The following is a 19,167-nucleotide window of genomic DNA, read 5'->3' as shown; positions in this document are numbered from 1 at the left end:
CTCCAGTACTGCTGGGTCAGCAACAAGAGATTTACAACAAAGATTGGGAAGAGTTCACTGAAGACCATCCTGGTGTCAAGCTCACAGACGTCCTCAGTCTATCAGTCAGCCAGGCACTGTGGGCTCTGGCTAAGGGGCCACAACACAACTCCTGGGCATTCAGCACTTTGTGAAGACAACAAACTCCAACTTGTTGGGAGAAGACGAGAAGATGGAACCAGATTCAGCAAAAGGGGAATGAGGAATCAAGAAGCCCATTTGCATGGATTCTAAGTTTGCAAATCCCTCAGACAATTCATGCTGTGAAGTATTCCTTTCCTGTTCTCCCTATTTCTACTCTCCCACCCTCCGGACACTTCTCTTAGGAGGTGACCTTTCCCTTTGCTTAGTCTCAAATCAGATCATGTCAACTTCCTCCATCCTTAATATGAGGCTCTATGACCACCCAGTCCTTAAAGGGGCAGCCTAGTAGCTAGGAGAGGCTCCCTCCCGCCTCCCGTTCCCCAGTGGCCCTCTGCCCCCAGCCCGGTGAGATCCAGAAACATAAAGAACATCAAGAGGGTTGGTACATACATTATTAGGAGAGGCATGGAGTCCATAAAGTTGCACACGCTGACACACAGCACAAAGGGCCAAAGGAAGGGTCACATTTCAGAACAGCAACAGGAAAAGGAAAGATGACAAAAAAAAGTCTGTTAGGAATCAGGAGGAGTCATCCAGCCCCATTTTACACTCAGCAGATCCAGTCCAGATCGGGAGAACCCTCAGCACTGCAGGCCAGGGGCTCGGCTTTTCTCCTTTGCTTGCTCCACTGTGGGCAAAGTCCCCCTAAAGCTGTACTCCCTCAGCAGGCTGCAGCTCTGGGGCCCACAGCTTTGTCATTAGGAATGGGGGAATGCCTCGGTGGATCTGGGAGCTCGTGACAAATTGGGAGCAGTCTTTGAGGACATTAGGGATCTGGGCCATTCTCTGAAGAAGCTGTAGCATTAACAACACATGAAGGGGGAACTCCAGGCCATCTGAATGAATGTTTGATGTGGGCTCTGTCTGTAAGGCTTTCCCAGCTTAGCCCCAAACACTCGAGGAGTCTGTAGAAAACCTTAGACTTTGAGAACTGGGGACTTATACCGACCAGGACAGGGTCAGTGGGGGAACAGTTTACAGCTGTGTTCCCTCTAACCCATCAAACAGTATATACAAAATTGGGAGGGGGTACTTAGCTACTTGGGCAGAAAGTATCCTAGGGCAGAGACAATTCAGTTCTGAGATTCTGAGACGGCAGATCGAAATCCAAATTCCAGGTCTGAGCAAGTCACCACCTCTCTGGGTGGCATTTATAAAATGAGGGGGCAGCATTCTAAGATCGTCCAATGTCCCTCCAGCTCTACCCCTAAGATATGATGAAGAGAAATAGCTCCGGGGTGGACTTTGGAAACGACAATGTCTCCACTCAGTGCTAGAGACATTTGTTAAATTCAAAGCTCTGTGCCAGGAGACACTGGGGACACGAGGCAGAAACAAAAGAGCCCCTGTCCTCAGGGGTGGGGAGTAAGGGGCTGCCACTGGATACAGAGAAGGAAGTCTAGAAAAATTTGAGGAGGGAAGGAGCACATGCAACAGAGGTGAGGAAAAGTCTTCCTTAGGTGGGGAGGGGCCCCTGAGCTGGGCAGTGAAGGAAGCTAGGCATTTCCAGATGTGGCACTAAGGAGGGAGAGCATGGCAGGAATGAGGGGCAGTCTGGGCGGCCTGTACACAGAAGTGGGATGTAGACCATCCAGTCCAGGAAACAGCAGCTAGGACCATGTTCTTGGAATGTAGAGGACCGAAGGGGAATGACACAAATTGTGGAGGAAACAAGCGGAAACCAGCAATAGACAAGTTACTAGGGTGAGACTCTCTTCACCAATGCAGATCCAGATGGTGGCCACCTCTAACCTTGGAGATGTCTTAGAGAGTTACTGGCAGCTTAAGGAAGTTAGGTGACCCACCTGTGGACATACAAATACATGTCAGAGGCAGGATTTGAACTCAGATCTTGCTGACTCTAAGGCCACCATTTGATCCATGACACCACAATGCACTTCCTATCTATGCATAAAAGCAAGTGCCCTAGTTACCTATGCTGGGTAATATCTTGTTAGCCTGGTTCTTGTGTCTAGGTGAAAGTAAAATCACTAACACAAACCCTCCAAATTTAGACTTTTCGCTAATTATAAGAGGCCTCCCCTGGCTAGTTTGGATTATCCTCTATGACACTGAATAACGGTACAACCATTTTTGGTGGTTGTCTGCCCTGTTTCCTTGGGCTCATTAGTGCTGCTTCCCTTTGGAGAAGCCCTAAAAAGAGGAAGAGGAGGACACAGGTCCACAGGAGCCTCCCCGAGAGTGAATGGTTCACAGGGCCTTGGATCTGCATTAGTGGAGAAAGTGAAATCCCATCTTCTTCAAAGAGTAAAGGGCATTTTTAAAGCAGCTTCCCTGAGAGGTGTGTGTGCATATACGTACGTACACACACGTATATGGATATATGCACTCATGTATTCACGTATATGTGTATATACCCATGGTTTTTAAAGTGTCCAAACTAGCAATCTGCAATCGCTCTTTATGATGCTGAGCAGGAATGGCAACTCTGTCATTGGTACCGCTGACTGATGGGTGAAGCGCTGGCCTTGGTGCTGAGCCCTACACACTGCAGTCCATCTCCAGCCTGAGCCTATGTACATTGCTTCCATGCCTGTGGTCCTTTCCCTCTGCAGCTTCTCCTAGGAGACTCCCAAGAAGTCCCATCAACATGCTCTGCCCTTCCCACCCATCAAGAAGCTTGGTATTCATCCTGCATTGGGGAAAGGAAACTCTGTATTTTTTCAACTGTATCCCCAGCATCTAGCTCCTGCCTGGGCTCCAGCAGACCCTCAGAAACAATTCTTGAATTGCACTAGGGCAATTCCTTGGGCTCTGAGGTGTAGGGCCTGACTCTAAGGGGTGTGTGATGAACCAGTCAAAGGGTAGGAAGGTGGCCCATATCCCATGCCAACCTCCCCATGATAGTCAACCATGAAGCTCATCTCTAGCACCACCATATCCCCACCACTACGACAACCCCATCCTCCCTGACTCCACCCGCTTTGGCAGTTCTTCTGCAAGTTTCCAAACCCTTCTCCCCTTTGAAGATGGACAGTGGCCCCTCAGAGCAGTTGTGACTTCACCCTGAGTGAAGCAGATCCACAGATGCCACCAGGAAGATTATCCCTCCCAATCCCCTGCATGCCTACCAAGGGAAAAAGAAGTCTTGATGGTGGTAGATGACTCAAAAGGTTGGCAACCACCACTTTAGGGCACTGTGATTAGGTGTTACTCAGGCAAACTTGGCCTACTATCTAACCCAGTGGCACAGCATGGGGCTGGACCAAGAGCCTCAGAAATGGCCTGGAGACACAAAATGGATGCTCCTCCTGGGCTGGCCTGCCAACAGCTCTCAGCCCTTCCAGCCCCTGGCAGTTGCTCTTCTCTAGATACTGGAGATGAGAACTCCAGCTTCTGGTGATAACTCTCACCAAGCCTGGCAGACATGGAATCTGCGACCAAGATCCACAGTCTGGCATAGCCTGGAGGGGACCAAGGGAGAGGAAGACTTTGGCAGAGGAAACTAAGTGTAAAATAAATTCACCCTTACATTTTCCCCTGAAGAAAGTCATATGCTTCCATTGATGGTCCTTTCGATCCTGCTGCCACTCAAAATGCCTTAATGGACTACTGACACTTCTTGTGACAGTGACAGCCCATCACCATGCCTCATAAGAAGGCCGACACCCAGCGCCAGTGGATGTGTCCGTGTATCCCTTGGCAGGGAGCAGGACAGGGGAGTGGATGTGCCCATGTATCCCTTGGCAGGGAGAAGGGCAGGGGAACACTCTAGGCTCAGCCATGCCAGGATTCTCTGAGCCCAGGGACTGGGGCCTGCCCCAGGCCTAGCACAGAAGGACAGAAGGGCCCTTACCAACAGTGCCCGCTTTTCCTCGTCTCCTTTTGCTTCTCTCCTTTCATTTTTTTTCCTGAATATTTCTTGAAGCTGAAAATGACAAGAATCAGATGTTATACTTCCCAAGGCCTCACTTTTGGTTTGTTAACCATCTCCCCCGACCTGCTCTGATTGTACAGACATTCACTCTTCTTTTAACAACCCTGGGAAGGGGTGAGGCCAGGTGCTATCCCCCCATTTTACAGAGGGACAACTGAAATTTGGGCATCCTGCCTCACTAGAGCCCTTTGAACTGGACACAGCATTTCCCAGAATAATCTGTGAGTCACACAATACAAGGACTGTCACCCCTATTTCACAGATGATAGCAGTTCAATGCATCGGTAGAATAGAAGGTGTTTCAATTTGGGTTCCAGGGACCTGGGTGTCATTCCTCTTGGCCTCATCTCACAGAAAAGGGGGAGGCCCTCTCGAGCTCTCAATTTAATGAGGCCTTGGTCTGGTGACTCGCCCAGGATAACATGGCTCATGAGTGTGGATGCCAGGACTTGTGTGTTTGGGTCAGAGCTCTGTATAATACACGATATTGCCCAAGGTCCCACCAGAGGCCCCCCAGGCCTCATGGATTCATCAAGCTCAGGTCACATGAGGTCACTGGACTTGTATGCCAAGGGAATGCTTACACATGGAGGTCAGCTACATTTCAGTAAAGCAATTGATAAAGTCTCTTAATTTCTCAGTGTGCCAGGTAACTCCTCAGTACCATTGATAATGATAGTAGGCACTGTTGATAAAAGGCACTGTGCTAGGCACTTTTCAAATACCATCTCATTGGATCCTGACAATGACCAGCGAGGTAGGGGCTATTATGATCCCCATCTGACAGGTAAGGACACTGAGGCAAGAGTCCGCTCCTGCTTCCAGGCCCAGTGCCGCCCATTAATTGCCCGGAAGGTATCTATTCCTCTTCCCTTTTACTTCAAGGTCTCTCCACAGAGGTCACTGAGATATTAATAATTATGCTTCTCTATTGTTTAAAAGAACCTTACAACTTGCCACTTTACCAACTATGGTTAATTTCATTAGCACTGACATGATGTGAAATGTACAAAACCTGGGTCATTGGCTGCGAAGGAAGGCCGCCTAAAAGAGCCTAGGCCAGTGGTGATGACTCAAGGCCTTCCTGGATCTCTTCTGGGGCTGCTAATGGAAGCAGAGGGGCCTGCAGGAAAGCTCTGGGTGCGGTCTGCCTTCCTCTGTTAGATACATTTCCCAGGATAGCCCGGGCCTCAGCAGCAGCCACCATTAGAGCAGCCCACATCTTGGAGCTCCTTATAAGCCTTGTTTGGACACGGGTGCTGCTGTCCCAACCCCAGGGCTTATATATTACACCTCTCCTCTAGGAGCCATGGTGTTGGATTCCACAACCCAGAAGGATGCTTTTTCTATCTGTGGAGGGATGGCCATACTTACAGGCTCATGCAGAACCTTCAAACCACTCGGTTTCTGTAGGTCTTTCATGACTTAACTGTACCCACAAGGAGCTCTCCTATAACCCATGACCATGTTGCAAAATCAACAGTATGAGCTAGAAGCTAGAGGCCAGTAAAATGAGCTCTGGTGGTATGTTGGGCTTTTTAGTGTATAATTAGTTTTTTAAGCCTATCAATGTACTAATTAGGCCATAGGTGTAAGATTTTATCAGACTAGGATTTTAGGTCATTAGAGATGAGACCAATCCAGAAAATATCATTGAGGAATTACAGTTAGGACCGAGTGTAGGACAAAGGAGAAAGCATCTCCTAACATTGCAGTGTGGAGCCATCTGGAGGAGGGTAAAGCCCTCTGCAGGGAGCACAGAGCTCAGGTTTGGGGGACAGGGGAGTAGTTACAAAGAGCTTGGCTTGGGACAGCCTACTTTGGGTTTTAACAGGACAAAGATTTGCCCTTTCAGCTGGTTAAGAGAAAGGGGAGTTGGTTCAAGACAGGGGCTTCTAGCAACTTGGGAGACATGTGTTTAGAGGTACATACAAACAGTAACTCAAGTTAGTGGGGTGGCTGAGTTGAGTAGTCTTTATAAACCATTGGTGAGTGAAGGTGGTGGTGGTGGTGGTGGGAGAAGACAAGTGCCAATGAAGGTGACCAAGAAAAAGCTGCTAGAGAGAATCCTCAAAAGTAAGGTCAGCTCAAGTAGCCAGAAAGAAGGGCTGGCAAGAACAGATGCCAAGGATTACCAGTAGTCCCTCCCTTCTCTGGGCCTCAGTGTCCACTTCTGTAAAATGAGGGGGTTGGATTAAAGCCCTTTCCAGATCTAAATCTGGCTTAGGGAGGTGTGCGCATATACTCTAATTCCTACGATTGAGAGAGGTCAGGAGTGACCCAGCAGGCACGAAGATGCCCCAAGGACATGATGGGGTATAGCTTTAAAGAACAGCCAGCCCAGCTCAGGATAGAAGGGAACAAGGCAGACAAATACAGCATGCACAATCAGAGGGGAGGTTGGCCACTTTACAAACATGCATCATGCAGGAGGCAAAACTGCTAAAAAAAAAAACCCCTCAGCTTTACTGAGAAGCCATGGCAGCAAATCAAAGGACAACCTTTTCATGTACACAGAGTGAAGCAGAAACTAGATTTCAATTTTCTCAGACATAGTCTGTCCATAGAGATAGCAACATTATCTCCAAAGATTAAAGAATTATTATATGTACGCTTGCACGTGAAGGTGTGATGGGGCATGTGTGCAGGGATTAAACACACACAAATGTAGAGTCTCAAGCACACTGTAAACATTAGCAAATATGAAAAACAAGGGTAACCGTTTCATACTTTGTATTCAATTGAGACCTTTCCAATGACAGGACATATTTCTATATATTTCCTTCCTGTTCTATTGCACTGGCTAGCATTCAAACATGAAATGAAATAATGAACTATTTTAATAATGATCAAAGGCAATACTAATTTACATACCACCAAAAACTCCTTTTTATCCACCATCTCATTGCCATCAGTATCAAACATATTGAAAGCTATTTTAAAACCTGCATGAGGCTCTGCCAAAAGAGTAGAAAAGGGATCCATGAGATCAGCACAATGTACTGTAAGCTATAAAATGCATTCACTCATTTTCCGCAGACACAGACTTCCAACCACCAGTTAGTTCACACAGTCACCACACCATATGCATTTTATGCATCTGTTTCTCTAAGGGATGGGGTTCCCAGCTCCCAGAGTCCCAGAAGGCCTAGAATGAATCACAGTGTTAATGAGGTGTTAAAGGGAGACTTGGAGATACTGAAAGCCTGTGGAAGGAAAGAATGGAATTTCTCTCTTTTCTTGCTGCTCTCTTCATGGTCTTGAAGAGAAGTTATTAGACCAAGAGGAAATACTACATCTAGCAGAGAACTGAAACAAATAGTCCAAGTAGGCATGGGTAGAGAGAGACAGTCTCTTGAGACAATAAAAAGCTTTGAAGAGAGTGAACTCTAGCAACTGAGAGTGGACCATGGAGAGGAGCAGACCCTAAGTGAACCATAGCAGTTAAGGGGAGTTGCATGAGGCTCTAGGAAGAGAGGGAAGCTGTTCAGATCCCATAAGCCCAGGAGTTGGGAGCACCTTTGCCATGCATGCGCACTACACATCACTGCCATTTAGGGTTGTGGTTGTCTACATTTGTTGCAAGTTTTAAAAAGGGAACGTTTTCTAATTATTGTTCTTGACGTGCCATCTGAGTAAAAACCTTTGCTAAGAACTAATTGTAGTCTATTGGCTGATTGTTAATCAGAGGCACACTGGTGGGGGCTCATGACCTACAACAGTAGGAGCAGGCACGTATAGGGTACCTTAGAACCTGAAGCGGTAGCCACCATTTTGGTCCTCAACCTACAAGTATGAATGTGAGTTGGGAGAGTAACTCAGGAGGGATGTTACCTTTCTGTTTAGCATACTGGCAAATATTTTTCCAAGGGAAAAGCGTTTGAGAACTATAGGAAAACAAGATGGTGAGATCCAGAGTCTTACAGATCATCTTCCTCAGTCGCCATTTTATAGGTCTAGGTGCATGCGTGTGTGTGTGTGTGTGTGTGTGTGTGTGTGTGTGTGCTAGGATCAGCCACGTGTGCATTGTGTGCATGTCTGCATATGCATGCACGTGCACACACACACTATTGACAGTGACACCTCTATTAATGAATAGGATGCAATATAGTGACGTAGTTCTTTGTCAGAAATTTTATAACTACAGGGTAAAATAGTCTAGAAGAATCGGGGATATTTTCTAGGATATCAGGTAATGGTGATTATAGTTTAAAAATCACTAAATATTAAAGTGATGCTAAATTTGGTGAATACCATAAATATATGTCATAGATATTTTAAATGCATAGATAGGAAGATTTTATCGATGGCATTCCTCGGATCAGCCTGCCCTTCCGATTGCCTAAGAGATACAAAGTCACGTACAGGAAATAATGAGTGGTCCAGCCAGACTGGAGCTAATTCTACCTGAAATGGACGAGACATAACCAGATTGTGAGTTTCACACGCCGGAGGTATTTGTACTGTATCTTCAAGGCAACAGGGAGCCATTAAGCTTCTTGAACTGGGGTCGATGTGGTCACACCTACACTTTAGGAATATCAAAAGTATGAGTGGAGGGGACTTGCCATCCCTATCCCCCTGCCCCAGTGTCCATAGTATAGGAAACAGATAATATTGGCCAAGAGGTACCAAGATGTTAATAACTGAGGGGAGTGTGAACGTCTTTCTCTAAGTAAATCAGGAGCGACACACTTGGCTAGGCTGGGCATGGCCCATGGCCCAGGGAGCTTTAAATAGCTATGCTCTAGAGAGATCAGTAGTTGTGGCGGGTGCAGGCCAGGAACTACTTGTAGAGAAGCCAGAAGGATTTTGCCTCTATACTGGCCACAATTACATGCTCTAACCCCACAGGACCACTCCAGTGCTGGTCTGTTTCTGTAACATTCTATCTGTAGAGTAAGGGGGAGAAGAAGGCATTTCTCTCTCCTTCCCACGTTTGCTGTAGTATTTGCTAGGAGAACTATCCATCCAGAAGACAGTTCCTTGTTTGAGAAGTTGGGGCGTTAGTCCAAGGCACAGTTGAGGGGTCAGAGAAAAAGACTCCAGATAGACAGGTCTAAGTTCCATGAATCTAGCTGCCTAGGCTTGTTAAAATAGACTTAAAAGAAAAAGCCAGTGTAAGGGAAAAGAAGGCACTGGGGATAACATGGTCACCAAAAAAATCTTTAAAATCTTGCTATAAAAATGTCCTATGAAAGAACGACAGCTTTTATAAAAAGTTAGTGCAACATTAACCCAGATAGGTGTGGCAGGAATGGCTGAGGCCAGATGCAGCAGTTAATTCTTAAGACTGTGATTCCATTGAGAGGCCCCAGCATCAAGGAGGAGGGAGACACTGTGATTTTGTGTCCAAGGCAGCCACCTCATCATGTACCTAAAGGTTCAGAAGTGCCAGCAGTAAGGAAACTAAAACAAAAATAGCTGAGTCAGAGTCCTTAAAGTTTCCCTGAGATGCCCCTCGCACCATACATGGCCAGCCAAGAAGCTGAAAGGCTGAATTAGCTGTCTTAGCCTTTTAAAAAGAAAACCTGAAGTCATCCTTCAAAGACATCAGCCCGAATGTCTTTTTTGAAACATTTGACCTTCTCTTTTAAGACAACTACGTTCAAAAAGGGGACCCCCTTCCCATAGATTGTCATTCTCTGTTGTGAACCTCTTGAGCCTTGCAATGGGAAAGGTCCAGGCCCCCTCCCTCACCTTCCACTGTCGAAATGTGCATTGGCAACTTTTACAAATCATGACACCTTGCTTAAGACCAGGCCCGTTATAAAGACAAGCTCACTAAACCTCATTGAGAAGCATATTCAAGAAAGAAGGACTCTCCCGTTGTTGCAGGTATGTCTGTGGCTGCCTCCTAGATCCAGTGCTAAATCCGGTGAAGAAGATTTGTAAATACAAATGGAAAGAAAGTCAGCATCATCAGTATTTGGCAGTGGGGAGAACAAAGGTAACACAGAACAACAGATGGTAGCGGAGGAGCCCAGTGTTAATGCATATTAAAGACTCTAGAGCACCAGAAGGTTCAGGAAGCATGGGTGGGGGGGTTACTGCTACACAGTCCACACAGATGTGACCACGCCCTCCCCCAACTGCCACAGGGCTTTGGCCACCTTGGCTACATAGACTGGTACAAAAATGACTTTAGGGTTAGTGCTGGGAGAGCCCTCAGCTAGTCAAGCCTGTTCATTTTACAGAGGAAGAAATAAAGGCTAAGTCCCTTGTGCCAAGGCCCCCAGGGAGTAGGTGGCAGAGTTGGGATTTGAACACAGCCCCCTTTGGTGCCGATCCAGCGTCCCTTCGCCTCCACCACACTGCCTGGAGGCAGCTTCTGCCACATGTAACTTGATTATGCCCAACTCCCCCCATCTATCTGGTCTTCCTTACCTTGGTGGATCCTGTTCTCAGACATCGGGCTACTCCAACTTTAGGCATTCTATTCCCCTGATTTCTTTGCATGCCCTAAAGCAAATCCTCTACCCATGCTTCCCTCCAAGGGCTCCTCTGGATGGGGCCTGGGTTTATGCCAGGCTATTTGGAAAGGCTCAGTTTCAAGGGGCTCTGGTCTAATAGGTCACAACAACCTGCCAGACCATCTATTAAGTTGTAGCAGGTCTGCTGTCTGCTCGGAGAGGGAAGATTCATTCCTCAACATCAGGGATCCTTCGAGCATTCAAGCATTTGAAGGGTGTGACGTGAAGGCTCTGTGTCCCCCTCCCTGAGCACCCTCTTCTCTCATTCTATTATTGGTACCCGCTGTGCTTCTACCACCATCACCATTGTCCATCCTTGAACAAGGATAGGTGACACAATTTTACGTTAGCTCCCTTTTCCCCAACCTCTTATCATTCTACTAAGGCTTCTCATTCTCTCATACCTTTAATATTTTAAACCAAACCAAATACTCTGGCACCTCCACTTAAGGCCACTCACAATGAATGGCATCTGTCATATGCCATCTAGTTGGCAAAGAGATGCAACAGGGCGAGGTGGTCTCACTGTGCCTGAGGGCTTGCTGATGCCTTCCCTCTGCCCAGCATTTTCAATTTATCCTGTTTCTTAGCTTGTTTCTACATAGTCACTCGTTTGTGGTCTCCCTCATTAGACTGTGAGGGCAGGGACTGCCTTTTGCCTTTCTTTGTATCCTTAGCACTAAGTAGGGTGCCAAGTACATAGTAGGCACTTAATAAATGCTCGCTGAGTTATAAGTTGACCCCACAGACACAAGTTTGAGAATGTGTATTTCTGAGCTCCTAGAAAGTGTTTGTCATTGTTGTGGATTCAAAGACAAAGAGAATACAAGAGCATCCCTGCCCCCAAGAAAACACGTATACAAATACCTGTAAGTAAATGTTGTGTGTGAACTTGTGGGCTCCTCCCATGGCATCCTCCTAGGATGATACTTAGCAGTCCTGACCCTGTGCTTTGGGATCTGAATTCTACCACAAGACACAAGGCAGACGCCCAAGGCTGTTTGGAATCTTAGGTCTACACCTGACTCCCTCCCCCCCATCCAGCTGTCATTAGTAGGAAATGTTCACACCAGCAAAATAATAGATTGTAACCAATACTTACTTGTTAAAATACATAAAAGAAACAGGTACTCTGTGTAAGAAATCACACCTAGGAAGAAAAAAACCCATCAGCTCTGATTCATAGAAAACAGGCACAATCTTACCCTTTCTTTAAGTATTGATATACACACATTCTTGGATGGAAATGTTCTGCCTACAGAGAGAATAGGTAAGGAGAGATGACAATTCTCTAGCACGTGTTAAATTTTGGGTTAGATTAGAATATGCTGCTTAGTGAAATTGTAACCAGAGCCAGATGGACTTGAATCCCTCCTTTTCTTTTTTTTCACATTCATATAATTTATTGAAAAGTACAAAGACCACAAGATCCCACTGTATTATTTGTTTATCTATAAAAAAGCGTGTGATTCAATACAGTGCAATACACACTTAAAGGCTCTTCTCAAACAAAAATGTTTCGAATGCATATAGTATGATCATATGTGATTCTTTCATCACTACAACAAAGAAATTTGTTTGATATCTTCTGACAATTAATATCAAGTGATTCATAAGAGGAGACATATATTCATACTCCCTAGGTAAAGTTATGTCAAATTCTTCTTAATGCTTATTAATACAAATGGAAAGGCCTATTATGGGCACTGCTCCTACTACTAATCATTAGTCATTTATTAACTTATTGATGCTGTTCCAAAGATGAGAAAAAGGAAGAATGATCCATTTCCCACAGCCTCTTGTTAAAATCACTTTGATAATTGGCCGTCGATGTATACTATTAACATAAAACAGCACAGAGGACGGAGAAACCGTGCTCAGCCACTTGGGAAGGCAGGAATACACTGTTGTCATACTAGGTGTTGCTTAGGAATGTGACTTCTGTTGGGCTTCAGAAAGATGGCAGGCTGGGGCCTGCAGGCACTCCTCGCAGCGGCTCCTTAATGCTTCCCAGTCATGGGAAGGAGAAATGGCTCTTAAGTATGGTCTTCTAAAAAAGCATGCGTGTGAGTGTGTGTGTGTGTGTGTGTGTGTGTGTGTGTTCAAATGGGAATGGTTACTGAATTTGAGCAAAGGCTCCTGTGCTCCCTCTGACCTAGTAAAGAGAAGATTTCCAAGCAGTTTAGAAGCATCGGCCTGTGGCTAGGCTCTTGCTTCTGGCTGCTCCAAACAAAACCAGGACTTGTGGCTGGTTGGGTCGAGTGAAGACTGAGAAACCAAGACCTAAAATGAACCTTTCTCTCTCCTCTCTAGGGCTCAGATGCTTAACAAAGGGCTGTCAAGCCTCGTGACATTACCCACCAGTCTTCATGCCTTTTTGTGGAGGACTAAAGCAATGATGAAGAACAGTGAGGCTTGGGAAGGGAGCTCACCCAAAGGCCTTGAAGACCTTCTCTTCTTTCATTTAGATGAAAACGTTGTGACTTCTTGGCAGATAGTTCTGCTTGGCTGCTCTGGGAAAAGGATTCTGGGATAGCCACTGTGCATTGAGAAGGCCCAGTACTTAGAGGCCATAAGGATCATTCAGAGAAGAAAAGCAAAAATGGACTGAAACATAGAAAAGAGAGAAGAAAATGGATGTGTGGTGGGCCAAGCTTGGCCATGGGTTCTTGATCCCCTTTGCCTGGGGGATATTTAGAACAAAGAGGTTCGAGAATCAGTCAATAACATCTGCTTGTTATCTAAGAATCCCTATTAACGACGAAAGAAAATCTGGGGCACTTACTGACCCCAAGAGGACCGGCACTTATGCAAACTCAGCTAGGGTTCATGTATAGGGAGGATGCAGAGGAGGCATAAGATATATATGTCCTGGACCTAGGAGGCCAGTCACAATTTTACCAAGAAAAAAAAGGTCTGCCATGAGATATTCAGGGACAGACAGAAAGGAAAAACACCAGCTATTCAAGAATACCCTGGAGTGCCAGATGCCTTCCAAGCTTCCAAGACTGGAGAAAATGGAGACCACCTACTGCAAGCAGACACAATCCTTTAACGCGTTGTGAGTTAGGGAGAGGAATCATTGTTCGGTTCATTTCATGGACAAGGAATGTGGAGCATGTGGGGTGCAGAGCCCTGTGGATAAGCTTGTGTAGGAGAAATTCTGACTAGGTTTGCTTTGAGAGCCTAAATCCTCCATCTCTGTCACAAAAACACATGTGGATCACAAAGAGCCTGAACACACCTGAATTAGGGATCCTGTGGAAATGGGCTTTGCTTAACAAAACATTTCCTCTAAAAAGTCATTTCCCATGGGAATATCTGTCTGAGCTGGGGCAGAGGCAACCAGCAGAGCCAGGAATTAGAATACAAAATGTATGTGGCAAGGTCAGGAAGAAGACGCCAAGAGCCCAGTGAAGCTGAGAGTGGCTTGGAGCTTGAGGCCAGGGCAGGCCCTGACGTCTCTGCTGGACACAGCTCCTGGGGTCAGGGCCTGGGATCTGCCTTAACAGCCTTTCCTTGCTACAAGGGAAGGTGGTGACAGAGAGTTTAAGGACGGGATGCAAACCCAAAGCCATCAATAAAATGGATTGAAGTGGAAAAGAAGCTGCAAATTGTTGTGTTCTATTGGAGGGGCATTAAGAGGATGGAGAGCCTGGAGAGAACATCCTCCGGCAAGCTGCCAAATGACTTCATCAAAGCCCATTTCCATGTTCCTTGAGAAAACTTCCATTCTGCATTGTGAAACAGCATGGAAGGAAGGACATAGGTTTTGCGCGACTTGGTATAAGCAATTCTTTATCAGATGATTTTTCTTTTTGGTCTTGATACTTCTGGCCCCTTGAAAAATAAAGCTGAATTGCTTTTAGAAAAACATTCCCCAAATCTGTCAATGTAAAGCAGTGTCATAAAAAGCCAGAGTAACAAGAATTAGCAATTAATTTACCTTTTTCCTTAAGATTTCGAAAAAGTTTTGATGATCCCTTCCAAGCTGGTGGTGTTTCTTTAAGCATTTCATTTAATTCCTATAAAAATATTTTAATTATTGAGCATGAGGCAAAAAAAAAATTCAACCTACCAAATAGGATGAGTTATTTAAATAACTATGTACAAATGTTCTGACTGAGAAAGATGGAATTTAAACACACACACACACACACACACACACACACACACACCACACACCTCTTTTCTTTCCCTATATATTTTTTATTATTCTCTTCTGGCCACTAACAAGGGAGTGAAGCAGGTGTCTCATTTAAAGAAAGTGAAACATTGTGACAGAAAGTAAGTAAATGCAGAGACACTCCTCCTAGCCGGTTATTGAATTCTGAGAAATCATGGGACCTAATGGGATAGTTGTTTTCACGGGGACAACTTTATAAACGGGTGATTGGCCAGACAATGCCACCAGATAGTTTCTTTTTTTAAAATTAATATTACAATTTTAAATTAATAATTATTTTAAAATTAATCTGTTCTTTACCTCCCCAACAAATTAAAAAAAAAACAACATAAAGTTCTCAGTACATATCTACGTAGTTCAGCAAGACAAGTTTCCCACATTAGCTACATGCAAAGATGTCTGTCTCTCTCTGCATGTGAAGCTCTATACCTTTTCCCTCCTTCTGGAGGTGTTTCCTCTGCTTTCTCTCGGACGTGTGGTTTATCATTGCATTGATCATAGTTTTTAGTCTTTCCAAGTGGTTTTCCCCTGCAATGTTGTCATCATGTAATTTGTTCTCCTGGTCCACTCCGGTTTGCTCTTCACCTGGTGTGTTGTGACGGCCACATGCTGCCACAATTTGTTTAGCCATTCCCCAATAGGACAAGTCGTTAGTTTCCAATTTTTGGCTACCCTGTGAAGAGCTGCTATAACTATGTTTGTACCGTATAGATCCTTTTCTTCTTTCTTTGATTTCTTTGGTAGTGGTATCAGTGGGCCAAAGGGTATACATGCTGAGTTTGGTAACTCTCTGGGCATACCTCCAATATGCTTTCTAACATGTATAGGTACCAGAGTGCTGGCTTTTCCCCAGATCTTTTAACATTTGTCATTTTCCTCTTTTGTTACCTGCTGTGAGATAAAGTCTAAAAGTTGCTTTAATTTGAATTTCTCTAATTACTAGTGATATAGAGAATTTTTTGTAGGATTGTTGGTAGCTTGGATTTCTTACTTTGAAAACGGCTTGTTTACATTCATTGACTATCAATAGGGGATGGCTCTTATTCTTATGAATTTGAATTGGTTTCATATATACATATACATATATATGTATGTATATATCTATATTTTGGATGTGAGCTCTTTCTCAGAGGAACTTGTAGCAAAGATTTTTTTCCTTCTAATTTTAGATTTGTTTCTAACATTAAATCAAAATTATCCATTGTATCTTGTGAGATCTTCCCCTATCCATAAATCCAAAAGGCAATTCCTTAGCTGTTTCTCTAACTTGCTGATGATATGACTTTTTATATCTAGGTCATGTGTCTTTTTGGAGCTTCTCTGGGTACCTGGCTTGAAGTGTTGGTCTATACCTAGTTTCTGCAAGATTGATGGACATTTCCCTAGTAGTTTCTTCAGTCTTTCCCCCATATCTGGGGTGTTTGGGGACACTTATCAAATGCTATGCTACTGTGCAGGCTGCGTACCTCATCTGTTTCACTGATTGACCAAATGGTTTGAGTAAGTACCCTTGACACGTTATGTGGCTTCACAGGGTCACAGAGGATTTACTCGTAATGTATTATTGATGCCATTATCAACTACTGCTGCCCTGCTCGGTGTTCTGCTGGCTGTGCAGAACTTCCTTGGGGTTCCTCTGTGACCAGACATGTTGGTGGCATGTCCTCCATACGAGAAGACCATGGCACTAGCATCACCAGCAGCCACCACTGGCCATAGAGCATTTGTCTCTCAGGATTCCACATCTCTAAGTAATCTCCCAAAGAGATGTTAGTTATCTGGGAGGCACGGCTAGGAGACTGGCTGCTGTGGAATCCAAGTGTGACTTTATGGTTTGCCTAATTCTTGAGGTATGAGAGTCTTATGGGGTGGGGCTGAGTTATATTCTGCTCCTCGGGGTCTGTTTAGTTGAAGGTAGGGGAAGGCTTTACCTTTTTCCTTAAGGTGGTGTGGGGTCCTGGACTTCCAAACTGAAGAAGACCCTACTGGGTGGCTCTGGTTACCTGTTGATCTTACTCAACAGAAGGTCCAAGAGGGCCAAGAGTCCCTGGGAGTTTCACTGAAAAGCTTCCTTATTTTTAATGCAGAGAATGCCTGACTTGCCAAAGCATTTGACTAAAGGTTTATGTGGCTGTGCTGTTCTTGCCACTCAAAAGGCTGTGAGGTGCCAGGGCTGCATTTCTGCAAGGCACAGCAGGTGTGGCTAATGGCCCAAACTCCTGGACCCACAACTGCACTAGGATTGAAACTCTGTCTCTCTCTGTCTTTCTGTCTGTCTGTCTCTCCCCACCTCTCTCCCTCCCTCCCTCTCTCTCCCTCTCTCTCTCTCTCTCCCTCCTTCCCTCTCTCTCTCCCTCCCTTCTTCTCTCTCTCTCTGTCTCTCTCTCTCTCTCTTTCTCTCTCTCTGTTTCCTTCTTTCCTCCTCTCCCTCACTTTTCACGCCTGTCCTCTTCCAAGTTTGGCATGAGCTTTTTAAAGGGAATGAATATAACTTAATAACTTAGCTGCATCTTTCCCTGAATTCTTCACTCAGGACTGCTTTTTCCAGGGGAATGGATCCTCTGACAATCTAAATTAAACCAAGTCCAGCTTTGTGAATGGGTGTCAGGAGAAATCAAGGAGGGCCTCCAACACACTGGGAGCCCAGAGACAGAAGACGCAGGTATAGCTGGGCTTTGATCTGATTCATTGGAGAGGATCTGAAGGATCACAGACACACTGGAGTACTGAATGGACAAATGTATCTGTGATCTGGCCACCCACTAGGGGAAAGTTTTGTCCCTGGATGCTGGTGCTGAATGTCATGCCAGGGTTCAAAGAGCTCTACACGATTGAGATTGTTTCTCAACCTGTGGCTGAAGCCAAGAGAACATTCAGTTCTGCCTTCCCATAGAAGCAGAGGCCAGTATAATAAGCATTGATCTCATCAGAATGTGTTGGGTAAAAAATGCATGCTTTTTTCTTCTTCTTCCTCCTCATCCTCCTCCTTCTCCAGGACTACCATAAAACCTAGGCACCTGCAGGCTGAAGAGAGGTTCTAGAAATCTGGAGACAGGAGGTGGAAGGATGGGGGTGGGAGAGAAGGCTGGGGTGTGTGAAAGCAGGTGCCCAAGTCCCCAATTCATTTCAGACCCAGTATTTTCGGAGGTTTTACATATCTCTGAACAACAGGACTGTTTTTGCTCCCTCTGAAACACATTACCCACCACCATCAAGCAGGCCAAGTCTGTGAGTGACACCCCAAATGCTTCTCACCTGTTTGGAAAGTGATCTCCACTGTTTAACACCTAAAATGAGCAAACAAAAAATTAGGACATGAATGCCAAGGATTTATAAGGCAATGCTCATTCAAACAGTGCAGTAAGAACAACTTACGTTTCCATAGCCAGCTTGAGATTTGATAAGATGCTTTCTTTTGCTTTTATAATCCACTCATAATTCATTGCCCAACAAACAACACTCATTTATTACAAGTTTAGGACCTAAGGGTTGCTTTTTAAAAAATCTATACTATCTCCATTGTAAAGACTCCCCAGTGCATGTCAATATAAGAGAAACACTTTACACAATTGTATTCTTCCTTAGTTTTATCTTAGGCTTAGCTCTGGCACACATGCACACCACAGGGATGTAAACAAACAAACAACCCCACTAGTTAAAATACCCATGCCAGAATACGCTAAGGCTTCACTGAGTTGAGATGCCATGGGGCTGAAACATTTATCGCCCGACAGCCGAAGCTAATAGCGCGCATTGATACGGTGCCCTCTGTGAACCAGGCATGGGGCTAAGTGCTTTATAGATATCTCATTCAATCCTCAGGACAGCCCGGGCAAGCAGGTAAAATTCCATTTTACAGATGAAGAAACTCAAACAATCAGAGGCCAGAATCACAGTTTTTATTCCCTTCTTCTCTCTCTCCCTTCCTCTCCTCTTTCCTTCCTTCCCTTCCTCTATTCCTCCCTCATCGTAACAGTTTCATTGACCTTGGAAGCTCTGTTAGTGTTGACCTTTTCTCTATTATTCTTATTTGCTGCCAATCCCTTGTCTCTTTCTTTAGCAAAAGTCAGATGGATATCCTTTTCTTAGAACTGAGAAATCCAAGATTTGATCCCTTTGCCAATAACAAAAATGTCTGAAAGCCTAGCAGTGAAGCTAACACCATTGGCACCCCAACATGGATGACTTCACAAAAGTCAAGAAGTCTCTCACTGTCAGGGGTGACTCTGAGTAGACCACATTAACTCCACATATCTCCACACAGAGCCTACCATTACCAAGCCTAATAAAAGCTTGTCAGATCCTAAATCAACTTTAACACTGTCTCAATCCCTTTGATGAGCAGATCTGGGTAACATACAATACAGGCATCATGGTGCACCAGATTGCCCACAAAGATTCTTCCCAAGCTACACGATACAGACTTC

General features: G+C 45.0%; 1 protein-coding gene across 1 annotated transcript in view; it reads right to left on the bottom strand.

The window, feature by feature from the left end:
• MICU3 (mitochondrial calcium uptake family member 3) overlaps positions 1 to 19,167 on the bottom strand; it is an 85,502-nt gene that overhangs the window by 30,697 nt on the left and 35,638 nt on the right. The window contains exons 6-11 of the mRNA XM_036763258.1: positions 17,996 to 18,027; positions 14,501 to 14,579; positions 11,657 to 11,704; positions 6,956 to 7,038; positions 4,001 to 4,072; positions 574 to 612 (exon numbers count right to left, since the gene is read on the bottom strand). Of these exons, the coding sequence (XP_036619153.1) occupies positions 574 to 612; positions 4,001 to 4,072; positions 6,956 to 7,038; positions 11,657 to 11,704; positions 14,501 to 14,579; positions 17,996 to 18,027 (353 nt within the window). The remainder of the gene's footprint in view (positions 1 to 573; positions 613 to 4,000; positions 4,073 to 6,955; positions 7,039 to 11,656; positions 11,705 to 14,500; positions 14,580 to 17,995; positions 18,028 to 19,167) is intronic.

The sequence above is a fragment of the Trichosurus vulpecula genome, chromosome 6, assembly GCF_011100635.1.
Source record: "Trichosurus vulpecula isolate mTriVul1 chromosome 6, mTriVul1.pri, whole genome shotgun sequence".
In the NCBI taxonomy this organism is placed as follows: Eukaryota; Metazoa; Chordata; class Mammalia; order Diprotodontia; family Phalangeridae; genus Trichosurus; species Trichosurus vulpecula.
Note: the sequence above shows the minus strand (reverse complement) of the source record. Positions and strands in the feature narration are given on the sequence as shown.